We start from the raw sequence: 13,485 nt of genomic DNA, 5'->3' as shown, positions 1-13,485 counted from the left end.
CTAAAATGGCACCATTGCCCCTTGGTACATGCATCACCAAGTGTCTGGAAAACCTTGCACAGGGTGAACTCTCTGGTCAGTCACTCCGTCGATGTCCCTTCCTCCGTAGTCTTCTGTGGATGATTAGTCCACTCTGACAGCAGCTCCGAGCGTTGGATGCTGTGCCCCTTTAAGTCCCATTTCTGGCTCCATTCCAGCTTTCCGAGGTTTCCATCCAGACTTTCTCAAAACAAGAGTCCGACAACCATGAATCCTTATCAAATTCTTCTCACAGGCACTATCAGGCCATTCAGACTGTTTACACATCCATTGGTTTCTCTCACCTGCCATCAATTAGGTTATGCCGTCCATCAATTAAACTTCATCTCCTGATTTCACACCATATAGGACCACCCTGGACCAAACCTCTGCAAGGCCATCCATTGTCCTGGCTTGTAGTCCAAGGGTTGCTAAATACTGTAAGAACTGACTCCTGTTGAAACAATGGGATTCTATCTTTATTTTCAAGAACAGGAAAACAGTAGTTTAGACAAAACAGCTGTACATGGCCTGCCCTGACCAGCATGAAAACAAAAGGAAAAAAATTCTTGGGAAAAACAAGTTCATAGTTAATAATATTACTACTGATTGCCATTGATACCCTTTTTGTAATATGGTGACCAAAACTGGCAGAGTACTTTACGTGTGGTACAAACAAGTTTCTTTACAAGTTTAACATAATTTCACTGCTTTTCAATTATTTTCTTCTACAAATGAAGCCCAGTGCTTTGTTTGCATTTTTTATGGCCTTGTTAACTGGCGCTGCTGTTTCTAATGATTTGTGAATGTATACTCCCAGATCCCTTGGCTCCTCTATCTCACTGGGACTCTTATTTTCCAAGGAGTACATAGCCTCCTTATTCCTCCTACCAAAATGCACCACCTCCCACTTACCTGTATTAAAATCCACTTGCCATTTACACACTCATTCATTCTGCAAGTTTATTAATGTCTTGTATTTTGTAACAGTCTTTATTAGTATTAACCATACTCCCCTCCCCCAACAATTTGGTGTCATCTGCAAATTTTGAAATTATTCTTCTGGTTCCTGAGTCCAAATTATCTGTGAATAGCAGGACTGGCAGCTCAATGTTCCGGGGTACCGATCTTTCCGGCGTGACAGAGGTGGAGGTAAGATAGTAGGGGGAGTTGCACTATTGATTAGGGAGGACAGCACAGCAGTACTTAGAGAGGATATCCCAGGGGGAATGTCCAGTGAGGCCAAATGGGTAGAACTTAGAAATATGAAAGGGGTAATCACTTTGATGGGATTATACAATAGGCCCCCCAATAGTCAGAGGGAAGTGGAGGAGCATATATGGAGGGAAATCACAGATAGGTGTAGGAATTATAGGGTTGTAATAGTAGGTGATTTTAACTTCCCTAATATTGACTGGGACTGCCTTAGTGCTAAGGGATCAGATGGGGAAGAATTTGTTAAGTGTGTCCAGGATAGTTTTCTGAAGCAGTATGTGGATAGCCCTACTAGAGAAGGGGCTACACTCGACCTCCTCGTGGGAAATGAGGAGGGGCAGGTGGTTGATGTGTCAGTGGGGGGGGCACTTTGGGACCAGTGACCATAATTCTATTAGCTTCAAGATAGTTATGGAAAAGGATAGGACTGGTCCTCAGATTGAAGTCCTAAATTGGGGAAAGGCTAATTTCGATGGCATCAGACAGGAACTCTCAAAAGTTGAATGGGAGAGGCTGTTTACAGGTAAAGGGACATCTGGCAAGTGGGAGGCTTTTAAAAGTGAGATAGGAAGCGTTCAGGGCCGGCATGTTCCTGTTAGATGGAAGGGCAAGGCTGGCAAGTTTAGGGAACCTTGGTTGACGAGGGATATTGAGGGTCTGGTCAGGACAAAGAAGGAGGCATATGTCAGGTATAGGCAGCTGGGATCAAGCGAGTTCCTCGAGGAGTATAGGGGATGTAGGACTACACTTAAGGAAATTAGGGTGAAAAGGGGCCATGAGATTTCCCTGGCAGATAAGATAAAGGAGAATCCTAAAAGATTCTATAAGTATATTCAGAGTAAAAGGGTAGCAAGGGAGAGAGTAGGTCCCCTTAAGGATCAGTGTGGCAATCTATGTGTGGAGCCACGGGAAATGGGCGAGGTCTTAAATGAATATTTCTCATCCGTATTTACCGTGGAGAAGGTCATGGAAGCTAGTGAGTTCAAGGGAGGGAACAGTGATATCCTGGAGCATATCAACATTACAATGGAGGAGGTGTTGGAGGTTTAAAGCACATTAAGGTGGATAAATCACCAGGGCCTGACCAGGTGTATTCTAGGATGCTATGGGAAGCAAGGGAGGAGATTGCTGGGGCCCTGGCAGAGATTTTTGTATCGTCGTTAGTCACGGATGCGGTACCGGAAGACTGGAGGATAGCTACTGTTGTGCCTTTATTTAAGAAGGGCAGCAGGGATAAACCAGGGAACTACAGGCTGGTGAGCCTTACATCAGTGGTGGGAAAGTTATTGGAAGGGATTCTGAGAGACAGGATTTATATGCATCTGGAAAGGCATGATCTGATTAGGGATATTCAGCATGGCTTTGTGCGTGGGAAATCATGTCTCATGAATTTGATTGAGTTTTTCGAGGAGGTGACCAAGAGGATTGACGAGGGCAGGGCGATGGACATTGTCTACATGGACTTTAGCAAGGCCTTTGACAAGGTCCCGCATGGTAGGCTGGTGCAGAAGGTTCGAACAGATGGGATCCAGGGTGAGCTAGCAAATTGGATACAAAATTGGCTTGGTGATAGGAGGCAGAGGGTGGTAGTGGAGGGTTGTTTTTCAGATTGGAGGCCGGTGACCAGTGGTGTGCCGCAGGGATCTGTGCTGGGCCCTCTGTTGTTTGTCATAAATATTAATGACTTGAATGTGAATGTAAGGGGCATGAATAGTAAGTTTGCAGATGACACCAAAATTGGTGGTATAGTGGACAGTGAAGAAGGTTGTCTAAGGTTACAACAGGATATAGATCAACTGGGAAAGTGGGCAAGGGAGTGGCAAATGAAATTTAATGCAGACAAGTGTGAAGTGGTGCATTTTGGGAAGTTAAACCAGGGCAGGACATGTACAGTGAATGGCAGGGTCCTGGGGAGTGTTGTTGAGCAGAGAGACCTTGGGGTGCAAGTACATAGTTCCCTGAAAGTGGCAACACTGGTAGACAGGGTGGTGAAGAAGGCGTATGGAATGCTTGCCTTCATCGGCCGAGGCGTTGAGTACAAGAGTTGGGATGTCATGTTACAGTTGTACATAACGTTGGTTAGGCTGCGCTTGGAGTACTGTGTGCAGTTCTGGTTGCCGCGCGACCGAAAAGATGTGATTAAGCTAGACAGGGTGCAGAAAAGATTCACAAGGATGTTGCCTGGTTTGGAGGGCTTGAGTTATGAAGAGAGATTGGATAGGCTGGGTCTGTTTTCCCTGGAGCGAAGGAGGCTGAGAGGGGACATGATAGAGGTATATAAAATTATGAGAGGCATAGATAGGGTAGATAGCCAGAGTCTGTTTCCCATGGTAGGGGTGACTAAAACTAGAGAGCATAGATTTAAGGTGAGAGGGAGGAGGTTTAAAGGGGATCAAAGGGGCAAATCTTTCACACAAAGAATAGTGGGTATCTGGAATGAGCTGCCTGAGGAGGTGGTGGAGGCAGGAACAGTAGCGACATTTAAGAGGCATCTAGACAGGTACTTGAATGAGCAAGGCATAGAGGGTTATGGAATTAATGCAGGCAGGTGGGATTAGTATAGATAGGCATTATGGTCAACATGGACGCGGTGGGCCGAAGGGCCTGTATCTATGCTGTACGACTCTATGACTAATTGTGAAAAGTAATGGTCCCAGCACCAATCCCTTCGGAACACCACTTTCCACTTTCTGCCAGTTAGATAGTGACAGTTGGATCGAGAAAGCAAAGATTTTGAACAAACATTTATTGTCTAGTTTGCAATACAGTACTTGCTTCAGTACTGTGGTCGTGACCTGTCGTCTGTTCAGTACTGAAGTTATCAGCTTGTTTCTTGACAGCCACAGCAAGTGATACTACCAGGATGTTTGACACTTGGGATTACATGTGTAACTCTTCAAACAAATCATCTTAAAATTGTTAACGTCACAGCTTATCTGGCCATTATCACATGGCTGTTTACAGCCAAATGTCTAATTAGCATACTGCAAATCTGTAATGATTTTGATGTCAAATGCCATTCCAATCCACAAGGACCAACCACGATGCAATCTCTTGTAAGTAACTCTTAGTGACGCAGCATGCCATTTTTTTGACCCTTTAAACTAGTGGTAATGGAGAGATTTTCGCTTATAGTGAAATTGGATTACATTTTGTATATGTAAATAAAAGAACTGCAAATGCTAGAAATCTACTATATTGCTGAGTGGGTTGTAACATTCTATTTCAAAATAAATGGAAACCCCATCCAAAAAGTGTCTGTTTACCATTAGGCTATTGATGCTGCTCTGACAAGGCCATACAGTGTCATGTAACATTAATTTTGAACAGCAACATTTACTGTAAACTGGGAATTGAACATTCCAAGCCTTTCCAATAAGCTAGCTTTATGCACAATCACTTGTAATTTAAGAGGAAATCCCAGAGAAACAGGACTTTCAAACTGAACAGTACTGCTCACCTGGTTTCCTCCATTCTTTTCTATTTTTACCTTTCACTTTATTCTTCACACCCATCATGTAATTGCTGGTGATTTTGCTTTTTTCCTTTAAGCTGAGGGATGTCTGAAAGCTAATTATTTTCTTTTTTCAGCCATCAAGTACAAAGGTCACCTTGTACTATTTCCCAACTAGCTTTAATGCCAGCCTCAGAAAAGCACCCAGTATGGTATTGCAATTCCCATACCTGCCAGTCATTGCCTTTCTGAGACCAGTAGATCTCTTTGTGCTTAACATTTGTGTACCTTAGCAAATGAGGTAAGGCACTCTCCCAAAGAACAAAGAACAGTACAGCACAGGAACAAGCCATTCGGCCCTCCAAGCCTGTGCCGATCTTGATACCTGCCTAAACTAAAACCTCTGCACTTCCGGGGTCCGTATCCCTCTATTCCCATCCTATTCATGTATTTGTCAAGATGCCTCTTAAATGTCTCTATGGTACCTACTTCCACCACCTCCCCCGGCAACAATTTCCAGGCACTCACCACCCTCTGTGTAAAGAACTTGCCTCGCACATCCCCTCTAAACTTTGCCCCTCTCACCTTAAACCTATGTCCCCTAGGAACTGACTCTTCCACCCTGGGAAAAAGCTTCTGACTATCCACTCTGTCCATGCCGCTTATAACTTTGTAAACCTCCAACATGTCGCCCCTCCACCTCCGTCGTTCCAGTGAAAACAATCCGAGTTTATCCAACCTCTCCTCATAGCTAATGCCCTTCAGACCAGGCAACATCCTGGTAAACCTCTTCTGTACCCTCTCCAAAGCCTCCACTTCCTTCTGGTAGTGTGGCGACCAGAATTGCACGCAATATTCTAAGTGTGGCCTAACTTTAGTTAGGCCAACAGAGATAACTTTATTTTCATTAGTCAACACTGGATTTTAATCCAATTCTCAGATGCATGGACTGTGTTTTATCTTCCTGCATCATAAAATGTATTTTAATTTAGTGAAGATCAATTAATGAATTGTTCTGACAGCAGTGGAATATTTTGCTCTAATTTGTTTTATTAGTCCAGTTCATTGTCTAACAGATTAAGTGATACACTTGATGCAAAATGTGCTGTAATCTAAATACTGCAAACCCTATCAGTTTGATAGATAGCATGGGTCTCATTCAGCAGAAAGTATTAATAATCCTGTTGAAGATATTGATTTTTGCGTTTTAACTGAAGTGGAAAAAACGTTTTTACAAAAAGTGATTGTCCTTTTTATGACCAACGTTATTCAGTCACTGCCACAATGTTGCAATTTTATTCTTGTGTCAAAAAGTCTACTCTAATCTCTCTGTCTACCAGACACTAGCCCCCAATGATTTGTGATGAAATTCACCAGTCGTCGTCATCTTTAAAATCTGAGGTTCACATGATAGTGCTGGTTTCAGGCAACTTCCAATCAAACACGTTATTGGAAAACTAGAGTTCTTCATGTAAATTAAAACTTACAAGAATTCAGGTTAGAGTATGGGACTTGATAAGAAACTAGCTTGAGAGAAATAAGAAAATGCAAGGTACATGAGCTCCTTATTGTGTATATAATCCACATAAGTAACTCTGATGCTAAAACCAATTGGAATCTGGTCAAATGTCCTGATAACATACAAATAGGGAGAGCAGTAGACTCAAAGTACACCAAAGACTCTCAAAGGAATTTAGATTATGTAATTGGGCTTACATGGGAAATTGATGACTAATACAAAATATTGCACATGCTTTTGATGTATTCAAATTTAATTACATTTGAGGAAGACTTAAAAATGGATTTTTGGAGTGTTAGATACATTAATTTCAATATCTAAACAATAGAGTGAGGAATTTTACAAGTTGAGGGAAGGGGCTAGATTTATTTATGTATAATATCAAAACACACAAACATACTGCTAAGGCTTTACAATACATTGGCCTGACCACTTCAAATACCATGGGGGAAATGTTAATACCTTCCTTGATAGGCAGGAGAGGATCAGGGCCTAAAAATTAAAAATCGCGTAATGCAACCCCCAACCCATCGCATTTGCACCAGCTGCCATTTTTACAGAGGCAGGTTGCATGATGTTTCTGTCATTTGCTCTTGGGAGGCATTATAATAAAATCCAGCTCCCATGTTGCAGTTGGGAACCTTATATGAATTTAACACTGGCTGGTCGAGTTTCCTATATGGAGATGGGAGCAGCTCGATCAAGCAGGCAAGTGCTTTAGCTAGCACTGCTGGTGAGTCAGGAGAACAGATTGCTGCATTCGGATCCTTAAGTAAATCTACTGCTGTGATCGGCCCCACCCCCATTCCCGAGCCTTTTGCCCTGTGATCTCTCCCGGTCCGTTTCTTCCTCTTGGCTGCCTTTCCCACGATCCATCCATCTCGATTGTTGGTCAGCCTTCACTCTGGCCAGCTGCCAGGTGGGAAACGGAGCTTTTTTTAAAAAAGAGTTCCTGTCTTTAACTTTGGTTTCCAAGTTTTCTGGGTTTCCCCCTTCACCAACCCGCAACCTCACTCCGTTCACTCCTCCTCGTAGATATCAGGGTCCACGTTTCCATTCTAGTTATCTCCCAACAATATGTATCTGCTTTGGTAAAGGTAGAAAGAACAGCAACAAGACTGTTCCCAAGTTTAAAAAGGATCAGTTATGAGGAAAGATTAAATTTGGAACTTTGCGTTTAGGAAGGACTTCACTGTGGCAGTGTCGCATTGCCCCGGCCACATGTAACACCCTTGCCTCTGAGTCAGGAAGTACTCAAGTCCCACTCTGAGACTTGAGCACATAATCTAGGTTAACACTTCAGTGCAGTACTGAGAGTATTGCTTCAGTGAAGGCACTATCTTTTAGTTCTGATGTGAAGACTGAAGTGAATGCAAAAGATTCTATGGCACTATTTGCAAAAAAGAAGGGAAGCTCGCCTTGTGTCGTGGTCAATATTTTATCATTCAATCAACATAACCAAAATGGATGAATGGTCATTTATCTCATTGCTTTTTGTGTGTCCTTGCTGTCTGCAAAAACATGAAGGATTCTGTATAATGGGAAGTTTGTTTGTCTATTCATTCTTTTTATGAAATATTCTATTGTATAGATAGAGTAAACACAGATTACTACAAACATAAATTAAAAGTAGGATGCAAAAACAAATGAAACCTTATGAAATGTAAATGTATCAAATACTGAACAGGGAAATCATCTTTACCCAAATAGGGATAAATATTTAGAATAATCTACCAAATATGGTAATGGAAGTAAAAGTACAGAAGTTTTTCAAAACTCAATTAGATGCCATGATGGAAAAATTACTAGACTATAGGGATGAGTTTTGAAGGGCTGAATGTCCTTTGTTCATCCCTGATTATTGCTTTATTTACATTGATAATTGTAACTGGTAAATACAAAATTGCAAGAGTATTAGAATACTCATGTAATTTGCTCCACCATGATCTAGATGTGGGTTCACACACAATCTTTTTAAACCTCCGTGTTTATGACCTGTCATTTCTCCATGTCCGTTTTTTGGGGGGGGTTTCTGTAAATCTCTTTTTCTCCCTGCTTCATTTTTTTCCCTTGCATTTTCCTGGATTAGTTTTTGGGACTATTTTGTAGCCCAGAAGGAGCCATTTCATAGTCTTTTCCATTCTGGCTATGTCAAAAAATGCACAGAGGACATGAGATTGACATTAATAACCTAGCTTTAAACACAATCACCAGTAATTTACAAGGAAATCCAAGAGAAACAGCATTTTCAATCCAATTTTCAATCTGAACAATACTGCTCATCTGATTTCTGTAGCTCTTTTTATGATTTATGAACCCACACCTGGATTATAATGGAGTAAGTTCCTCAGGGCAGTGTCCTAGGCCCAACTATCTTCAGCTGCTTCATTCTTGACCTTCCCTCCATCATAAGGTCAGAAGCAGGGATATTCAGTCATGACTGCACAGTATTCAGTACCATTCGCAACTCCTCAGCTATTGAAGCAGTCCGTGCCTGCATGCAGGAAGACCTGGACAACATTCAAGATTGGGTTGTTAAGTGATAAGTAACATTCGCACCACAAAAGTGCCAGGCAATGCCCATCTCCAACAAGAGAAAATCGTACCATCTCCCCATGACATTCAACGGCTCTACTATCACTGAATCACCCACCACCAACATCTTGGGGGTTACCATTGACCAGAAACTTAACCTGGACCAGCCATATAAATATTGTGGCTACAAGAGGTCAGAGATTAGGAATTCTGTGACAAGTAACTCACCTCCTGTCTCCCCAATGCCTGTCCACCATCTACCAGGCACAAGTCAGGAGTGTGATGGAATACTCTGCACTTGCTTGGATGAGTGCAGCTCCAATGGCACTCAAGAAGCTCAACACCATCCAAGACAAAGCAGCCCACTTGATCGGCTCCCCATCTACCACCTTAAACATTCACTCCCTCCAACACCAGCTTAGAGTGGCAGCAGTGTGTACCATCTACAAGATGCCCTGCGGCAATTCGCCAAGGCTCCTTTGACAGCACCTTCAAAACCTGTGATCTCTATCACCCAGAAGGAAAAGGGCAGCAGATGCATGAATACACCACCATCTGCAATTTCCCCTCCAAGTTGCACACCATCCTGACTTGGAACTATATCGCTGTTCCTTCACTGTCACTGGTCAAAATCCTGGAACTCCATCCCAAACAGCAGTTGGTGCTCCTACACCACGTGGACTCTAGCGGTGTAAGAAGGCAGCTCACCACCGGTGACCTTCTCAAAGGCAATTAGGGCTGGGCAATAAATGCTAGACTTGCCAGTGATGCTCACTTCCCAAGAGTGAATTTTAAAAAAAATGAAATCTGTCAACATAACCACCTCAGAGGATCCTTGTATTCTAATCTGTATAGAATTCTTTATTAATGGTAGTACTCCTCATTTCCATCCTCTATAATTACATTCCCAGTTTTGCCTAAACCTAAGCCAAGTCTATTATAACTACTATATTGTACCCCTCTGTAGTTATTCTCCAATTCGCTTTTTGAATTCACATATATGCTGTTCAATCCTGATCACTTTCTTGTCGGTCTTTAACTCGCCCTCCTTCTGACTTGTTCTTTGTTACTTTTCTATTTGTTTCTCTTTGTTTTTGTGCTTCCTCGATCTCTTTCCTCTTTTTCATTCTTTTCTGCTTCATTTTCTTTTCTTTCTCTCTGCTCACTGCATTAGTTACTCTTCCAGTGAGGACGTTCGGCCCACTCATTGGTCGTGGTTAATGGATGTTTTTCGGGCTGGAGGAAGGTTTGTAGTGGAGTACCCGAGGGGTCAGTGTTGGGACCCTTGCTTTACCTGATATATATTAATGACCAGGATCTTGCTGTACAAGGCACAATTTCAAGGTTTGCAGATGATCCGAGACTTAGAACAGTGAGGGGGATAGTGTAGAACTTCAGAAGGACATAGATAAATTGGTGGAATGGGCAGACAGGTGGCAGGTGAAGTTCATTGCAGAGAATTGTGAAGTGATTCATTTTGGTAGGAAGAACATGGAGAGACAATATAGAATAAAGGGTACAATTCTAAAGGAGGGTGCAGGAGCAGAGGGACCAGGATATATATATATGCATGTCATTGAAGGTGGCAGGACAGATTGAAAGAGCAGTTAATAAAGCACACCGTATCCTGGGCTTTATTAATAGGGGCACAGTGTATAAGAGCAAGGAAGTTATGTTGAACTTGTATAAGACATTAGTTTGGCCTCAGCTGGAGTATTGTGTCTAGTTCTGGGTGCTGCACTTTAGGAACGACGTGAGGGCATTGGAGAGAGTACAGAAAAGATTCACGAGAATGGTTCCAGGGATGAGGAATTTCAGTTATGAAGATAGATTGGAGAAGTTATGTTTGTTTTCCTTGGTGAAGAGAAGGCTGAGAGGTGATTTGATAGAGGTATTCAAAATCATGAGGGGTCTGGGCAGAGTAGGTAGAGAGAAACTGTTACCACTCGTGAAAGGATCGAGAATGCGAGGGCACAGATTTAAAGTATTTGGTAAGAGATGCAAAAGTGACCTGATCAAAAATTGTTTCATGCAGCGAGTGGTTAAGGTCTGGAATGCGCTGCTGGAGAATATGGTGGAAACAGGTTCAATTGAAGCATTCAAGACTGAACAGAGGAGGCTGAGGGGTGACTTACTTCAGGTCTACAAAATTATAAGGGGCCTAGATAGAGTAGACAGGAAGGACCTGTTTCCCCTAGCGGAGAGGTCAATTACCAGGGGGCACAGATTTTTCACCCAGAGGGTGGTGGGTGTCTGGAATTCACTGCCAGGAATGGTGTTGGCGGCAGAAACCCTCAACTCATTTAAAAGGTACCTGGACGTGCACCCGAAGTGCTATAACCTGCAAGGCTATGGACCAGGTGCTGGAAGGTGAGATTAGATTGGGTGGCTAGTTTTTCTGGCTGGCACAGACACGATGGGCTGAATGACCGCCTTCTTTGCCGTTATTTGTCTATGGCTCTATGTTCTATGAAAAGGAAGAATGTGCAGCATTATGGAGAGAAGACAGGGGAATGGGACTGAGTGAATTGCTCTTTCAGAGAGCCTGTGTAAACATGATGGGCCAAATGGCCACCTTCTGCACTGTAACGATTCTGTGACTCTGTTCAGGTGCAGCTCAAAGGTTGCTAAGGCTGACCATTTATTCTGTTAAAAATTTCTGAACAAACTAGTTCGCAAAGTCGTGATAAGAATCCACAGAAATAACATTTGATCTTTTCACAGGTTGCCCGAGTTGGACTCTGCTCTTAGTTTCCTGTCCGAAATCTTGCAGGATTTGACCAATGAGAAAGTAAGCATTGAAGAAGAGATCCATGCTACTTTTGATGAGCTGCAGAAGACTTTAAACGTACGAAAGAGTGTTCTGCTTATGGAACTGGAGGTTACATATGGTGTTAAACAAAAAGTAAGAGAACGTTAGTATTTGCCAAATTAATGTCGTGTAACTTGCCATAAAAGGTTATGACTGCTCAAGTAGATTGATTGATTGATTCATTCATTCATAACCAGTATTTTTTCATTGCTAACTTATATGAAAATGAAGTAAAATAACTACAGAAAATGGGCTACCTCGTGGTTGTCTGATGGACTATGTAGAATTAGCACAATTGTAACTGCTACCTACAAATGTAACTGTTGCAGCATAATAGCAGCATGTTTTCAATAGCGCCAAGGTGGTTGCTATGCAGAGGACCTAGCAATCACAAAGGGTAAAGGATGTACCCCAGTTAAAACATGACAGTTAAGTGTATAAAGAATGCTTGGTTTGCAAATTGAGAATCCTTGTTAACTCAGCCTCTTTAACCCTTTTTGATTTGGAATTGCTAGCTCGCTTTATTATCTATCTGTAAATTTTCTCCCTTCCTTTTCTGTTCTAAAGTTGCATCATCCTTGGTGGAGTATGGTTTCTGAGGTAGTCACTCTCTGGTTCTAAATTTTGACTACTCATCATGAGCCTATAAAGTGAATATCTACAGGCTGTTCTACTATATGGGGTGTCATGACTGAGCCTAACCTTGATTTTGCCCAAGGTCTACACCTCCAGTAGAGACTGATGGATAGCTTCCCTTCCCTAACTCATGGGGACTCTGCCACCACCCTGGCTGAGATCAGCTAACTTGTTACCGACTGAGGATTGAATCTGGGAATTATATGGGTCAGCTACTTGCTGATTTTGAGTTTCAATGAACATTCAGAACAGGAGTTGACTTCTTTGTGAAAAGATTTAACTATTCTGGCGCAGGCGAAACACATCCAGTTCCATTCCATTTGATTAGTCTCCACTTGCAATGGAAGTATATTGGCACGGAAACATATATTCAGACAAGGGTAAGGTACTTCACTTTAATAAAAGGCACCGAAGGTTGGAAAGAAACTGAATGTCAATTTAAATGATGTACTTTTACTTTTGCTGTTGTGCCAATATGTTTTAACCCTTTAGTTTTGTCCAAGGTCACGCAAAAAGTCATGTGCTAGGCTGTTATTCACTGTACTTTAAATTGCAAATATCTTTAACAGGACATTAATGAGGAGTTTAAATCAAAACATACTGTACAGATGGCTTTGCTTTGAACTGACATTGATATGAAATGGAATCAGCCTGTTATCCATGAGGCATGTCCAATCAGAACCTTTTTCCCTGAGAATTAATTTCCCGGTCATTAATTGAGTATTTGAGGAAATCAAACAAATGCATGTGATGCTGTAATAGTTTACAGTACCAGCTCTTGAGTTATTTCACTTATTTAAGAGGAAAAGAATTGACCTATAAGTTGACTTTTCCCGCCACTCCTATTATTATATCCTACTATACTGGAAACAAAATACCTGAGTTTATATTGTAGGTATGAATAATTGGACATAAGATGGTAAGGCCTGTTTGCGTGAAATAAATCCAATAATTTAGCAGTTTTCAAACTATTGATGCTCTGCTGAGGACTCCCTACACTGGGCTGGATTTCGTTCCCAGTCCGAAGTCAGGTTCCATGGCAGAGCAGTGGGGGGTGAGTGGAGAATTGGAATGGCAGCAGCCGTCATGGAACCCAATGCCAGGATTGCCGGGCCCGATCTTCCCGGCAGCAGGGAAGCTGTATGGCAGCCCCTCCACTGCTCTGCGATGGGACCCTGCTTTCTATATGCTAATTAGATCTTTGCATTAAAACCCGCAGCGATCTTACCTTCAGTTCCCAGCCTTCATTGCAATGTGTGGCACTCATGCGCCTTCACTTTCCCGTCCAGGGAAAGC

The 13,485-nt window shown here is 42.3% G+C and overlaps 1 protein-coding gene across 11 annotated transcripts in view; it reads left to right on the top strand.

Moving 5' to 3' along the window:
• trim2a (tripartite motif containing 2a) overlaps positions 1–13,485 on the top strand; it is a 285,251-nt gene that overhangs the window by 241,682 nt on the left and 30,084 nt on the right. For all 11 annotated transcript variants that reach the window (XM_068040789.1, XM_068040707.1, XM_068040770.1 and 8 more), the window contains one exon: positions 11,466–11,646. In XM_068040789.1, coding sequence (XP_067896890.1) covers positions 11,466–11,646 — 181 coding nt within the window. The remainder of the gene's footprint in view (positions 1–11,465; positions 11,647–13,485) is intronic.

The sequence above is a fragment of the Heterodontus francisci genome, chromosome 1 (assembly GCF_036365525.1).
Source record: "Heterodontus francisci isolate sHetFra1 chromosome 1, sHetFra1.hap1, whole genome shotgun sequence".
NCBI classification, from domain to species: domain Eukaryota; kingdom Metazoa; phylum Chordata; class Chondrichthyes; order Heterodontiformes; family Heterodontidae; genus Heterodontus; species Heterodontus francisci.
This window is presented reverse-complemented; position numbering and strand designations above follow the sequence as displayed.